General features: G+C 42.1%; 1 protein-coding gene across 1 annotated transcript in view; it reads left to right on the top strand.

Annotated features, from left to right (window-relative positions):
- GFM1 (G elongation factor mitochondrial 1) overlaps window positions 1-16270 on the top strand; it is a 94766-nt gene extending 78496 nt beyond the window's left edge. The window contains exons 10-18 of the mRNA XM_068131542.2: window positions 2287-2388; window positions 2613-2669; window positions 2756-2893; window positions 3121-3203; window positions 3428-3590; window positions 4750-4894; window positions 13619-13779; window positions 13864-13917; window positions 15745-16270. Coding sequence (XP_067987643.1) covers window positions 2287-2388; window positions 2613-2669; window positions 2756-2893; window positions 3121-3203; window positions 3428-3590; window positions 4750-4894; window positions 13619-13779; window positions 13864-13917; window positions 15745-15873 — 1032 coding nt within the window. The 3' untranslated portion in view covers window positions 15874-16270. The remainder of the gene's footprint in view (window positions 1-2286; window positions 2389-2612; window positions 2670-2755; window positions 2894-3120; window positions 3204-3427; window positions 3591-4749; window positions 4895-13618; window positions 13780-13863; window positions 13918-15744) is intronic.
- The last annotated feature ends 419 nt before the right edge of the window (window positions 16271-16689 follow it).

Below are 16689 nucleotides of genomic sequence, written 5' to 3'. Positions count from 1 at the left end.
TCTGGCGCAACTCTCTGGGGGACTCAGAAACTCATCTCTCTCGCGCACTTCCCTCTTGGCCTCCTTCTCATCACTCCTATCAAAGGCTTCCGCGTGCGCTTTTTATAACGCCGCGGGCAAATCAAGCCGCGGGCCTCCACGACACGCCCATCGGTGAGCTCGCCTCGGCCCTGATTGGTCGGCACGGGCCCTCTGGCTCCACCCTTGATGACGATGGGCGGGCACGCCCAGGATTCGGCAGCTCCTCCCCCTTCCTCTCCGAGCCTACCTCGTGGCTAATGGAGTCGCGGTGAAAACAGCAACCCACAGCTGCAGCAAATGCGGTTGGTAGGAAAGGCTTTGGAAATGGGAATGAAAGGGGATCTATTTATTTGAATTCGGTGCAATGGAGTGTCAATTAATGGAAAACAAATCCTTAGCCTACTACACAGAATAAGGAAATAACTGTCAACAAGGAGGAAATCTATTATTGGCTACGTGGGTGCTTATGAAATAACTACGGAACGACCTTTGACCTTTATACACAACTGGAGGCAGGAGGGTCCACAATAAAGCAATAAAAAAACACAATCCTCATATCCACAACAATATATATATTGTTGCGGATCTCAACGTCGGCCTTTCCCCTTACAAAGGGGGGATTAGTCCCCTTGTCTTTTTTCTAGCCGACGCGATCCGGGGCTATGACGTTCCTTCCGGTCAGCGTTGGGTAGGGTCGTAGGCCGAATTCCTAATACCTAATTACCAACGCCTCCCAGGAAGCAAGGAAATAACCCAACCCGAATCACGGTTGTAGTGGAAACGCCGAGCAACAGCGAGCCGTGATCCGAGCTGTTAACAGGAACTAAACCCGATCTGAGCGGTTCCGAATCGTGCCACGCTTACCCAATGGAGGAAATGACTGATACGGTTGAATTAGGAAGAAACAAGGAATAACAATTGGTTTATTACAATTTGTACAGGAAGGAGAAGAAGAACACACAGTGAAGCTTATACAGTCTTATACTTATCCCCTGGACACGGGCCCGTTTCACTCTCAGACACACTCACACGGGGATGTAGAAGGTCAGGGTGATGGTCCAGGGATGTTGGCGTCCAGGCAGTCGCTCCTGTCCCCGACTCGTACAGTGAAGCAGATGGTCAGGGCAGCACAAGCTCCCCGCGGGTCGTTTACGCGGAGCGGACAATTACAGGGCGAAAGGCAAGTTTGGCTGGCGGTTACTTCGCGGCTCAGCCGTGTACGCAATAAATGCACTGGCGCTATACGCGCTCCCAATACCACTCAATAGGTGCTCCCCAATGCAAGTTCAATAGCATACGTGCTCTTTCAATCAAAGCGCGTATCCGCTGCAGTTCTCTTCCAATGCGCTTTCCTCACGAGGCCTTTATCATGCGCGCTGTGGCGTCAATCCTGGACAGTCCTTTACAAAGCCAACCTTCCCCAGCGAGTCCTTCTGGTAAAGCGCAATTCCTTCAAGTCCTCGTCGCATAAGTCCTCGTCGCATAAGTCCTCGTCGCATAAGTCCTCTCGAGGGCTTTGTGCACGCGTTTGTATAGCGCCGCCCAGCGAACCCTCTGTAATTTGCCAGCCGCGCCCTTACCACGCCATTTCACCCGAGCCCTGGTTGGTTGTTGGCTCTTACCGTCTCGCTGCCGCTCCCCGACCTCAACGCCGGCTCCACCCTCTCTCAGGCCTACCTCGTGTCCCTCGACTAGTGAGCATCCTAAGGTGAGGTGCCATAGCCAAAATGGGGCGCGGGATGGATGCTGCCCAACGAGGTAGATTTGGAGGGTGGAGGCAAAATGAACGGGACCTAAGCTTATTTATTTTACACAACGCAGGTATCACCAATGGAAATGGCCTTATCCTCACACATACGATGACATAACTAATGTTCTAAGGTGGCCTACGTGTTGCATGTGGACTAACTATGGGGGCAAACCTTTAACCTTTAATGATGGTATATGTACATTCTCAGAACCGCAACTATATATATATATATATATATACATATATATATATATATATATATATATATATATATATATATATATATATATATATATATATATATATATATATATATATATATATATATATACTGTATATATTGTTTGGTTCACAACTTTATATTGTACCAGTTTTGCCTGAAACATTGCAGTGAACTCTACATGTGATGTACCAAATTAACAAATTCAGGAAAATCACCTCGGTCCTTTTGTATTGGGAAGAAGAGCGATTAAAAATTTGTTTCTTTTCTTTATGTGAGACCCATTATTTGGTAGGATGTCAATGACGTGTTTGCTGGAGACATCTGTGCTGTCTTTGGCATTGACTGTGCCAGTGGGGATACCTTCTCCTCTGCAGATAACAAGCAACTGTCAATGGTATGAACCCTGTGTCAACACTTTTCCTTGTCTTTTTCACTGAGAAATATTTTCACTGAGCAAGAAGTATCTTGCAGGTGTTCTTTGGAATGACGACACGTATGTTCAGACCACCATATTTTTTTATGTGCAGCAAATGTGTGGTTCAAACATTGTTTCTACTGTACATGATGTCAACAAGAGTCTGGTAGTAATACTGATGGGATGAAAATTTGTTTTTGCAGGAATCCATCCATATCCCTGAACCAGTCATCTCTCTTTCAATGCGACCTGCAGATAAGGTATGTGTCACTATGTAGTTTGCACGATGGTCAACATAAGGATCTTGATTTGCTGATTACATCGTTTTCCCATTCTGGTGGTACAGGCAGATGTGGACAAATTTGCAAAGGGCATTGCACGATTCACACGCGAAGACCCTACATTCAAAGTGAATTTTGACACAGATAATCGAGAAACAATTGTATCTGGCATGGGTGAACTTCATCTTGAGATCTATGCACAGGTAACAGAGCAAGGTTTAATTGAGAAAGTTACATGTTGATGTGTGCTGTGTGATTTGGAGTATTGGCATTAGGTTCTGCACAGGAAATGTTGTGGTGTGGTTGGAAGTTAGATATAAAACAAATATGAGGATTGAGAGCTCTTCCAAGATTTCTACAATGCTGGGTCCTGTATGTGATCATCAAGTCCTGAATATTTCTCACTTTATCCTTTTTTTCGTTCCCTTAGCGCATGGAGCGTGAATATAATTGCAAGTGTATTCAAGGAAAACCAAAAGTTGCTTTCCGTGAGACTATTGCCGAGCCCATTCAGTAAGGAATTTTCTATCAGCACACACACACTGCGACCTAGTATTCTACACTTCTATCTGCCACATATTCTTCCAAAGCAGTCTGTCTCCTCAGCCTCTAAACTCACCATTAGCTCCAACACTACAATCCCCCAAATCATTGCCTTTTCTTCTCTAGTGCACCTCTTGCCCACCTTCTGACTTTCTCTATAACTATTTGACTGACTTGCCTCGTTTCTTTGTCAGCTTCTCATACACACACAAAAGGCAGAGCGGTGGAGCGGGGCAGTATGGGAAAGTTATTGGGGTGCTTGAACCTCTGCCTCCTGAAAAATACTTGAATGTTGAGTTCATAAACAACTCCTATGGTATGAACATCGCACGTCAGTTCCTGCCCGCAATTGAGAAGGTAACAACAAACACCAGTTCACCAATAAGGATCCTATTTTTCAGGACATGTATACAAAGGAGAGGATGCAGAGCAGTGAAGCATAGGAAAATTGAGAAAATTGAATTGAAAAGAGGTGGAAACTCTAATGAAATAATAAAGAAAAGGGAGAGAAGGGAAATTAAAGAAGAGAGGGTATAAAATGGAAAAGAGCTTTGGAGAAGATTGGAGCATGGGAACAGAATGGGGAAATTGGGCCGTAAAGGAGAATGGGGAAGTCAAAATACCACAATTTTACCGTTTTACATATTATATAATATCATATCGACATAACCGTGAATGGCGTGAAGCTGGAAGGTGTGAAAACATTGGTTACCTAGGAGACGTGCTGAATGGAGAAGGTGGATCAGACTTGGCAACGGTTGCTAGAGGGAGATGTGCATGGAAGAAGTTTCGGGAACTGAGTGGCGTGCTGACGAGGAGGGGAGTGTCGTTGAAGCTGAAGGGAAAGGTGTATGCTGCATGTGTGAGAAGTGTTATGATTTATGGGAGCGACACATGGGTAATGAACGTAGAGCAGCAACAAAGGCTGGAAAGGGTGGAAATGCGAATGGTTCGATGGATGTGTGGAGTATCGTTGAGAGAGAGGAAGACAAATGATGAATTGCGAAAGATGATGGGAATAGAGCCTGTGATGGATGCTGTGAAGAGAAACAGTTTGAGATGGTTTGGTCATGTGTTGAGGAAGGATGAAAGTGACTGGTTGAGAAGAGTGATGGAAATGAATGTAGAAGGAAGTAGAGGACGGGGAAGACCGAGAAAGACTTGGCTAAAGATGGTGGAAGAAGAAATGCGGGCAAGGGGGATAACAAGGGGAGATGCAGAAAATAGGGCAAAATGGAGAATATTGTCATGGGGACTGCAAGGCTAACCCCCACTCTTGCAGGGAAAATGGCCTTAAAATGCCTGTTGTTGTTGTTGTATATCTACATGACCCCTTATTAAAATTTCTCCTGAAAGCAAAACGTTTTCAAATTCCTGATTGTGTTAGCTTCAACATCTCTTGCTAATTTCTTCTCCATAAGTAGTTCTTCATCTATAGGCTCTTTTTAAATCACATCTCTCTTTAGCCAGTTATTTTTTTATTCACTTTTTCTTGTTCATTTGTTTATTTACTTAGGGCTTTCTGGCAGCTATTGAGTACGGTCCACTGGCAGGCTTACGTCTCTCCGGTGTACGCTTTGCATTGGAAGATGGTGCCAGCCACTCGGTCGACTCCAATGAACTGGCCTTTTTTCATGCTGGTGAAGGAGCAACACGCCAAGGTCTGAGTTCCATTTGGCTCCCACTACAGTAACAAAGAGTGCCATATTTTATAGGAAAATAAGTTATATTTGGCCCATGGCACCTATTAACATCCTGTTTTTAAAAATCTAACAAAACATCCACACATACATCACAGTTGAAACTGGGGAGACAGCAGTGTCTAGTGCAACAATGGATAGTACAACTTTTCTCCCCAGCACAGGCAACTCTTATCATTCAGTCCTAATTGTCTTCACTAACTTGTGATCGATCAATTTGCGTTTAAGTGTTTACATGTGTGGTAACTTTTACAAGTGACCATCTATTTATTACATTATTTATTGCTACTTATAAAAAGCCCGTCAAAAATGACGAGTTGGAACAGTTTCTTTGACGGTGCAGCCTCGTGAGTATGCCAAAGTCTGAAGCCTCGGCCTGGTGCTCGGTATAATTGTATCTTCTTTATTGATTAGATCAGACATAAATGTCATTCTACGGACATAAATGAACACTCGTTTTACTCTGCGCGCGTTTCACATCATGTGCAGCAAATTTCACCTCTTGCGCTTTGTATTTATTGTTATTTAAAAAAAACAACCTTTCTGTACACCACCCTTGAGGCTCAGTTTGCAAGCCACCATCTACAATTCCGATAGAAGAGACATAATTATTCTTTTATGGAAAATGTTTTTCGAGTTTGTTTTATCCTCAAAAATAGACCGTAGTGAACACACATTCATGTTAAAAGATTGGCCTCTAAAACCTACCCTTATGAAGGGGGACAGACATCTGTACAAATACACAAAGTGACATTGTGTATTATATGGTAGATGTACACAAGTATAGTGGAATTTTTGATCTCCCCCCTGCACTCCTCCCACACCCCTCAATAGGAACCAGTTCAAATCCTCACCCCAAACTTTTGAATGCACTCTTCTTTTTCTTCGTTGTTATGCAGCACTTGGCTGTGGGTATCATCATTTGCTGGGGGCATGGCTGTTCTGCTAATGCAATGACCCCTTTCGATAGGAGAATGAATTTGTAATTTGTCCATGTTGCCTCATTTTTTAAATTTGCTCGCCTATAGGCTCCGGGCCAGGTATGGTCCATCTGCACCCCCCCCCCCCCCCCCCACAACTCTCCGACCCTGGGTTTTTCTGAACCATTGGGGTGTCCTGGGGTGGAAATCAACTGGTAACAGTAAATAAACTTGGACTCACTACCCATTTGGTACCTATATTGGATGGTACCCTCAAAACAGCATATTTTTAAATCCGCGTTGCGCCATATTCGACACACGTGTTCTTTTGGTATTTGTGCCTGCTAATATTAACTCAGAATAAAAAGTTATATACCAAAAGAAAGCTGTTCATCTACTGATCATCATAGAATATTGACACATCTATCTATAATTCCAGTAATCTCTGTCTGTCTGTCTGTACGTCTGTACGTTTGTTTGTTTGTCTGTGACCGCTGTTTCTCGACAACTACCGGTCCGATATACTTGAAACTTGCCAGGTATATTGCTGGGGACCCGAGGATGTGCCTTTTCAAGGTTTCATATTAATCGGACAATTACTTACCGAGCTATGTCCAAAAAACGATTCAACCAATCAGAGAGCAGCGAACGATCGCGTGTGCCGAACGTGGCGGGCACACTCTGCCTCGGATGGCACATTTGAGAGCGTATTCATTTATTTCACGTTTGCAAACTATGTTGGCGTTAAACTATGTTTTACAACTAATAAAAACGAATTTGCGATTCATTCGCTTTCCTGCGCGTTTGTGCACGCGATGGCGATTTCTTTACCAAACTCCGGAAGCCGTTCGCTTTGGACCAAACCATTGCATGTAAATAGAGGGGGGGGTTCTGTGGTCGTTGCGAATGGACCAAACCATTCATGTAAATAGAGGGGGGGGATTGTCACTGTACTCGCAAGCCGTTCGCCGTTCGCTTTGGCGTTGCGAATGGACCAAACCATTTCATGTAAATAGAGGGGGGGGATATAATTTTAGATAGATATATAGTACGGGCATATATATAGTACGGGCATGCCCTAGTTACTTATAATGGTACCTTAATGGTCATAACTAGTGCTGAATAGCAGTACCCCACTTTAACGTAACATAATTCGGTATCGACCGTACTATTTCATCTTACACACATAATATGAACACATTACACCTGATATGCTTACATATATATTTTATTGGCTTTCTCCTGTATATCAGCTTTAATTTGATACCAGATACATCCCCATAGCTTCAATTCTCTTTTTTATACAGCGTGTCAAAGATACTACCTGTTTCGCGGGAACCATGAATCATATAATCTCGGTAACAGTCTTTGTCTATATTCAAAAGAACTGCCTATTACACTTATAAATGTCATTCATAATCGAATATCATAATCATACTGCCATCTTATTAACATATTAAACAAGAAAAACTTGTTTATTAATCACAGTAGTTTTTAATATCATCATATTAATATTCATACACTGGGTCAAACACCTTCCACAGAACAGTAACAATGTAATGCTCGAATATTTACTGTAAAAGTAAAAATATTTCTTATTTGAAACTAAATTTTAACATCCCATTGAAAAAAATTTTAGTATCGAATATTTTGATGATAAACCAAACATTATTGCTCAACAACAGATATCATAATAATATTAACAGTCAGTTTTATCCCTACAATTACATATGTATGTCGTACACTCAGTTAACCACATTATATCATATAATACAAGTATCCACTCTCAAAAGAACACAAACAAACAATTGCATTTTGTTAATTATCAACAAAAGTCAAACACTGCATGAGTGCAGTCAAGTTGGCTTGCTTGCACGAATGGCATATGTCCATCATGATCAGTCATCGTCACTGTCACTTTCATCGGTATCACTGTACAAAACACGATCCATATCATCAGGTGTTTCATCACCTGATTCATCATCACTCTCATCGTCGTCTGACATGACCTGAGCTATATCAGCCAGCTCACGCGGAAGCATGTCTCCATCATACCAGAGAGGATCCAGGCAGCCTTTCTCCTCTTCCCAGCCATGGCCTGGACTTGCTTTGGGAATCCTTGGTCGAGGAACGTGAGCTCTCTTCCAAATTCCCACTTGGTGGTTGACCCTTCGGATGTGCTGTGTGAGGCTCCTCATACATGGTGGAATATTGGCCATGTCTACATTGCCTGAGGGTAGGTGACGATTCTCCTTGGCACATAGCTCATTTATTCTCAGGAGTCGCAGATCATCAACGTGTGATACCTTTCCTCTTCCATACATGGCACATGTGAAGCTGTCTAGTTGATTGTTCAGCTCTTCTGGCACATCCCACGTATCTCCAAGCTTGTTGAGAATAGGGATGTATTGCGGCAGACGAAGCAGCGTTTTAACAGGTTTGATTTTTCCAATCCCTCGGAAAGCGCTAGTGCTGTCACAACCGCTGTAGGCGTGAAGTGCCATAAGAGCAGTACTCTTCTCTTGGCCGAAGTCTGCTGCGAGTTTACTGACGTTTATTAGCCTCTGCTTGTTTCCTGTGCCTGTGTCAAACAGTATCTTTATGTCGTTTATCGATGCGGCGTAGTGCAGTAAGATGAAGAATACATCCGAGTCTGGGCTCTTCACTCGAACAAACTCATATTTCTGGCTCCTGGCGTAGTTTACGTATAATATCACGCGCGAGTCTGTTTCTTCTTGAGACGATTCCAGCTGAGGCAACTCTTTGGCATTTGTTGTCTGACCATCTGTGGATGTGAGTTGGTATGCCTTCCCTTCACATATCAAGATCACTTTTCGACCATGGCACCGAGAAGCATACTGGTCACTGTTCCAGAGCCTGAGTAGCAGTCGGATGAACTGGATTTTATTCTCGTCGTTCGAGAGAAACATTTTCCAATCTTGCGGTTTCTTTGTAGCTTCTCCTTTTAGAATCAACTTTTCTCCACAGCCGCGACGTCGCCTCTCCATCGACTTCACTGATCCAGGTAGGTATTGATCTGTGCTGAACACCACATCTCCTGTCTTACTGATGATGTCAAAGACCTTGGAACAGATCTGGCTGAAGTTGTTAGGAATGTCTTTTAGATAGTAGAAGGTGGCATTTCCGTCATACACTGTCAGGGTGACCCTTGCCTGTGGTACAGTGATGTCAGTACAGTCCTTGGTCAGGAGCTGGAATGCCTTTGCCTTGTCTGTCTTTGCTAGGTACCCATCTCCGGTCGCCAAGCTGTATGGTACTGGAGTTAATGGGTATGACATCAGTTCCTTTAGGTCAAGTTGTAGCCCTTGATTTTGCGATTTCAGCAAAAGCTGAAATGCAACGTTTCCCTGGTGCTTGAACTGGGTGACTTTGTTCTTTGATGTCTTGGTCTTGGAACTTTTGTTCATGTTGTTCAGAGTTTTGAGATTGAGTCGTTTTACTGGTTCAAAAAAATCTTCGCCAGTTTTCAGTCGGACCTCAACAAATTTATCATGAGCTTGTTGACCGATGGCTTCAGCCTTCAGAACATCTGCAGCAACATCATCAGAGGCTGCACCGCCTGACGATAGAATCAACAGCTGGTCCTTTGTGTCTACCGTGAATGGATTCAGGAAACTGCATACCGCATCCATGGTCTTCTTCACCAACCTCTCTCCTTTTCTCACCTCTCTGGGACGTACATCACGATGCTTAGTGTCCTGTCCGCTGTCTGTCATGTGAGCCATACCAAGACATGCATCAACGTAGAGAGACCTTTCGTGAAGGGTGCGGACCCACCTCTGATATGCCTGGTAATTGGTGAGTAGTCCAGATATACCCGCACCAGCACCACCATGAGACTTTGCATGTCTCATGAAGGTTTCCTCCATTGTCTTGTCAACAGCACAGCGATTCCCAGGGATAAAGGAGCGAGCAACACTGATTGCTCCTCGTCGAATGAGGGTCAAAGCTCCCGGGTGCGAGCTATCTACGTTGGCTAAGAAGATGGAGAAATACGACAAATACCTGGCGTAGTTTTGGCCACCGAAGCTGAAGAAGAGGGGAGTCATACCGTTGATGGACGCAACATACAACATACAACTCCATATTAGCGTTGTTACTTCACCTGCAAAACACATCAAAATATTGGTAAGTACCAAGCTGAATAATTATTATAAATTGCATCTTAATTATAAAAAATATCTTATATTGCATACTTAACTATGTAAAAAAAGGTGTTTAACTTAACTAATTGACTCGTTCTGTCGCTGTAAGAGACACTTAAATAACATAATTGTACAATCTGATGATCTCAATTTACGCAGGATACAAACATGGAAGGATCTGCATGCCATTTTCGTCAAAATTCCTGCAATAAACTACAGTGATACATCAATACAACAATATATTAAGTAACACATATTAACAATACATAGATTTTGTCATGTGTCCAACATATATGTACATGATATACGTGGCAGCATTTGTAAATTGACAAATGCAGCATCGCCTACAATATCACCCCATACCGGTAGTATCTTTGACACGCTGTATAAAAAAGAGAATTGAAGCTATGGGGATGTATCTGGTATCAAATTAAAGCTGATATACAGGAGAAAGCCAATAAAATATATATGTAAGCATATCAGGTGTAATGTGTTCATATTATGTGTGTAAGATGAAATAGTACGGTCGATACCGAATTATGTTACGTTAAAGTGGGGTACTGCTATTCAGCACTAGTTATGACCATTAAGGTACCATTATAAGTAATGTGTCAATATTATATGATGATCAGTAGATGAACAGCTTTCTTTTGGTATATAACTTTTTATTCTGAGTTAATATTAGCAGGCACAAATACCAAAAGAACACGTGTGTCGAATATGGCGCAACGCGGATTTAAAAATATGCTGTTTTGAGGGTACCATCCAATATAGGTACCAAATGGGTAGTGAGTCCAAGTTTATTTACTGTTACCAGTTGATTTCCACCCCAGGACACCCCAATGGTTCAGAAAAACCCAGGGTCGGAGAGTTGTGGGGGGGGTGCAGATGGACCATACCTGGCCCGGAGCCTACTACTGTTTGTGAAGGACACAGTGAGATCTTTTACGCCCCCCAACTAATGCTGGCAGACTGGACTCCCAGTTTAACACCCATTCCAGGGATGGTACACACAATGATTCCTCAATATGCCTGTGAAACACCAGGATGACAATTTATAGCTCGCACAATATTCAAAGCCAGACGAGACAGCTCATTGGTATGTGCATACGTGTGGACTATCCTGCCAGCCTTGAATGTTATTCACATTTATATTTCTTCTAGGGAAGACAAAAAGTGTGATTCAGCTTCCCATTTTACAAGAATTCTGGATTATTGAAGATAAACTTTAAAAAGAGAATTTTTTAAAACAATATATGCTAATTTTGCATAACGATTGGGATTTGTGAATTCACTGCACCTGACTTCCCCGCCCACCACTTTTTCCTCATAAACCTGCAATAAAAAAATATTCCGCAAGCATTGAGAATCTGATTTTCCTGGATAAACTAAAAGGTTAGCTTCAATGCGTTCATGTATTTCGAATGTCACGACAATTTCAATGAGGATACTCATTTTACATTATTGTGCAAAAAAGGGTATGTTTCAATGACCAACAGATGGTATTTTTACCTCTGCCACCAAAGGTAAACGAAGGTTATGTTTTCACCCCTGTTTGTTTATATATCTGTCTGTCTGTGAGCAGGATATCTTAAAAGGTTATGGACGAATTGGGACGACAATTGGTGGACAGGTTGGGTGTTTGACGAGGACAAATTGATTCGATTTTGGTGACGATCTGGATATGAGAATTTTTTAAAAGTGATTCTTCATTGATAGATGGGCCCAAAAACGATATTTCAAATAGTTGTGGACAGGTTATGACAAAATGTTGTGGATGAGTTGGGTAGGTGACAAGAACATGCCGATTAGATTTTGGTTCAGGTCCAAATCCAAATCTGGCCGATCAGTGGGATATAAAACATAAACTGTTCAGCCTGGTGGAGGTATATGCTCTGCCGAGTGCCGTTCTCGTTCCAATTGCACTGGTCCATTGGCTGACACCAGAGGCCTAGGCCTGAAGCCTGATGCCCATGCGTATGTCGCCTTCCCAAAGCCCATGATGCCTATCGACTCCAATCTTTTGATATCTGATGATCTTTTCAACAATTGCTTTGGTTGTTTCACACTGAACAGAAAGGTTATTAGTGTAGCAGCATAGCAAACCTGTTGTGCATTTTGTGATACAAGCACCAAATTTGGCACAAATGTACATTAATATGTTGCGAACATTTTCAGATATTGGGCCACTTGAAATTCCGGAATTTTTTTTTTCAAATTTTTTCAAATTTCGTAATTTCAAATTTTTCGGGTGACACCGTCACAATTTCGGTCTTCGAGGCCGGCCGATATAGTGGGGCGGCTTAGCTCAAATATTCAAAAGAATTGTGCATTTTGTGATACAAGCACCAAATTTGGCACAAATGTACATTAATATGTTGCGAACATTGTGTGGTCAGCAATGAAGACGAGAGTCTGAATTACATGTATGCAAAAGACCTTGTGAACCAGTGAAGCAAATACACGGGTAAGCATGAATTAAATCTAGGGCATGATATAATTTCCATGATGTTTACCTCTACACTCAATGGTGGAAGGAGGTAATGTTTTGATCCCAGCTTGTCTGTATGTCTGTTTGTCTGTTAGTCCACAAAATTCCAGACAAAGCTTGTAGTAGTGGTAGTTGTAGTGGTAGTGGTGATAACAGAAATTGTTATATAGAACTGAACTTATATTATTATTATATGCAGAAAATAACTTCATTTCTATATGCCCTGCAGTGGACAGGTTAATTGGTTTATGCACTGAAGGGGTCACCCTGGTGTGCACTGCTGTGTTCTGCCTCACTGAGTTGTTCAGGTATGATGTACTCAGCACAAGCTTCCGGTCGGCCCGGAGGTGGGGGTGCGGGGCCTGTCACGGAACGTCAAAACAAACGGCCTGCCGGGGCCGCCCAAAAGTCGGGCGTGAGGGGCGCGTCCACTAATGGAACACCTCTCGCTTCCCAGATCGAGGGCCACGTGGTCAGGAGAACCTCGTCCCTTCCGGTCACACTTTGCCTATCAGCCGGCCTCGAAGACCGAAATTGTGACGGTGTCACCCGAAAAATTTGAAATTACGAAATTTGAAAAAATTTGAAAAAAAAAATTACGGAATTTCAAGTGGCCCAATATCTGAAAATGTTCGCAACATATTAATGTACATTTGTGCCAAATTTGGTGCTTGTTTCACAAAATGCACAATTCTTTTGAATATTTGGGCTAAGCCACCCCACTATATAGTGAGGAGGGGATGGCGATTGTCAATATGACTCTTCCGAAGACGTCTAAGATTTAGCATGGCACAAAAATGGTAGACTGTTTTTTCAGGTTACAATTGTGGGTGGAGTCAGACCAGCTTACATACACACGTGCATACACAGTTACACACACACATACATACATCCACACATACATACATACATACATACATACATACATACATACATACATACATACACACACACATGCATACATATACACACACACACACACACACACACATACACATACACATACATACATGCATGCACATTTTAATACAAATCAGTTGTTCTTTATCTTGATTACTAAACCTCTTGCTAATACATCCTGAAATGTTGTTAACTCTCCTCCCACCAGCTCTTGCTGAAGCCCAGTCTTTTGTTCTGGAGCCAGTTATGGCCGTTGAAGTTACAATGCCATTGGAATTCCAGGGGACTGTTACTGGTGGACTTCAGCGCCGCCATGGAATAATAACAGGACAGGAGGGATCGCTCGATATAGTCACCATCTTGGCTGAGGTAGTATGTCACTGTTCTGCCATTCCTTACATTCAGATGATTTCTTACTTTGTTTATAACAACATGCTACTGTCTTTTATTCAGGTTCCTCTCAACTGCATGTTTGGCTACTCGACAGAACTACGATCTTCTACAGAGGTATCCATATATTTTGCTTGCATTTTCACGTTTTATCACCGTATAGCTTATGTACTGTATTTATTGATCATAGTAAAATGCTCATTATACTGCTGAGTAGTACACTACTGGTCAAAAGTTTTAGAACACCTCAATCTTTCCAGTTTTTATTGAAATTTACGCAGTTTAATGTCCAGTGAATAACCTGAAATGGTACAAAGGTAAGCAGTAAACTGCTCGAGGTTTAAAAAAAAAAGTTTAGGTTAGCAAAAACGGGGAAATAATGTAAATTGCACAGTTATATTGTAAAACAAGGCCTTCTTCAGGGAACAAGTAATGGGTTAACAACTTACAGCTGTTCTGCAGCAATGTAAGTAAATTAAGCCTTGAAAGTTGATGCAAACAATTCATACAGGTGTCCCAACCTCTGCTGATTACTTGATTACAAACCCACAGTCTGTATAAAAGCAGTATTGGAACAAAGTGTTATTACACCCTCTGAAGCATTATTTGGACAATATTGCACTGCAGGAAGTAGTATATTGGAAAGTGGAGGAAACTCTGACAGGAAGAGGTCTGGCAGACTCAAAGCCACAACAGAATCAGAAGACAAGTTTCTGAGAGTCAACAGCTTGCGTGATAGGCGGCTCACAGGACAACAGCTTCAAGCACAGCTTAACACTGGTCGAAGTAAGCAAGTCTCCGTTTCAACTGTGAAGAGAAGACTTCGAGCTGCAGGTTTGACAGGTCGAGTGGCAGTAAGAAAGCCATTGCTAAGATGGCAAAATAAGAAAAAGAGGCTTGCCTGGGCCATGAAGCACCACCAGTGGACTAATGAAGACTGGAAGAAGGTCTTATGACCGATGAATCAAAATTTGAAATCTTTGGTTCATCACGCAGGGTTTTTGTACGCCGTCGAGTAGGGGAAAGGATGGTTCCTCAGTGTGTGACACCAACTGTCAAACATGGAGGAGGATGCGTGATGGTCTGGGGCTCTTTTGCTGGATCCAGAGTCGGTGACTTGCACAGAGTGACTGGCACCCTGAACCAAAAGGGCTACGACAGCATTTTGCAGCGCCATGCAATACCCTCTGGTGTATGCCTTGTTGGTCAGGGGTTCATCCTACAGCAAGATAATGACCCTAAACACACCTCCAGGCTATGTCAAAACTACCTTCGAGGAAAAGAGCAACAAGACGGTAGGCTCCAAATCATGGAATGACCAGCACAGTCTCTAGACTTAAACCCCATCGAGCTGGTTTGGGATGAACTGGACAGAAGGGTGAAAGCAAAGCAACCTACAAGTGCAACACATTTGTGGGAACTTCTGCAACAGTGTTGGGTAGAACTTCCCGAACAATATTTGATTTCCATTGTAGAAAGAATGCCACGAGTGTGTTCGGCGGTTATATCTGCAGAAGGTGACTACTTTGCTGAGTCAAAAATTTTAATTAAATTTTGTTAAACAAAATGATTCTATGATTTCTTTTTTTTATCTCCAATTGTTTATTTGTTCTATGCTTAATTTCAGAATACATTGAGACATTAAACTGCATACATTTCAATAAAAACTGGAAAATTGAGGTGTTCTAAAACTTTTAACCGGTAGTGTATGTAAAATGCACATTGTACTACCGACTATGATTGTTGGTTTGTGGTACTGCCCAGTGGAGGTCTCTCACTTAGTGCCGACTTACTCTTCCTTGAGCACTTTCTCACGTCAATTTTATGTATGGTTGATCAGTGAATATTTACCACAACATCAAGTGGTATAATTACAGCATTTGCCATTGAAAAATCAAACGAAGACCTCATCCCGTAACTGGAATCCCAAACCCAACCCCGTAGGGAAAAGGAGAATTCACGATGGAGTTGTATCGATATGCGCAATGCTCAACGGCCACTCAAGAGGAGCTGGTGGCCAAATACGAAAGTGCTACCACACAAGGTGGCCGCAAGACCAAAGCCAAGGCATAATGCGTAGCTTTACCCACACCTCTCTTTTTTTTTTTTCTTCCCCTTCATCTCCCTGTTTGCTCACATTCCCACTCCCTAACACTATTGAGTGAGAGTGATGAGTTGGCTTTGGCATGATGCAAAGTGTTTTACATGAGAAATACAGAAAACAATTTCACACATCCAACACTGTTTTTCTTTTCTTTAACGAAAACAGTTTAAGACTGAAATTTCAACATCCCTTATGACATGTATACCTGAGATTTGGTGAATAAGATTAATATTTTTTATGCAAATAAAAACAATAATCTGCTCTTCCATGAGCAGATTATTGATATCTGTTTATAAAAGAACCATTGCTCTATTGCGATTCTTTTCACTCCTTATGTAACTATTAAATCTCTCCAAGTGATGTGAACTGATTGTGTGGAAAGCATTTCTTGCATATAAAGCGTTTCGTGATGTTTGTCAGTCTTTTATGTTTACGTTTTGCCATAAAAAATATACATTTCCATGTTGTTTTCATCTAGTTGACAACGTTGAAGGTTTGAAAGGAAACTCTTTAAAGTCATCTTGTACCTCCATTACAGATATATATGCTGATGGTTTGCTCATTTATAAAAACCATTTGGAGTACTTCTCAGCAGTCAACTTTGGGTTGAGAGTTGGGATATGCCTGATATACTCTGGAGGAGTTTAAATGATTAGATCCATCTGTGGGTGGAGGCAGTACATTACATACTCTTCACCCATTGAGTAAAACACAAAAAGTTGGAGTAGTTCTTTTTCAATGTAGTGTTACGGTTGTGGAAAAGGACCCCGGGGTGCAACACTCAA

Source organism: Myxine glutinosa, chromosome 1 (assembly GCF_964187855.1).
Source record: "Myxine glutinosa chromosome 1, kmMyxGlut1.1, whole genome shotgun sequence".
Lineage (NCBI taxonomy): Eukaryota > Metazoa > Chordata > Myxini > Myxiniformes > Myxinidae > Myxine > Myxine glutinosa.
Note: the sequence above shows the minus strand (reverse complement) of the source record. Positions and strands in the feature narration are given on the sequence as shown.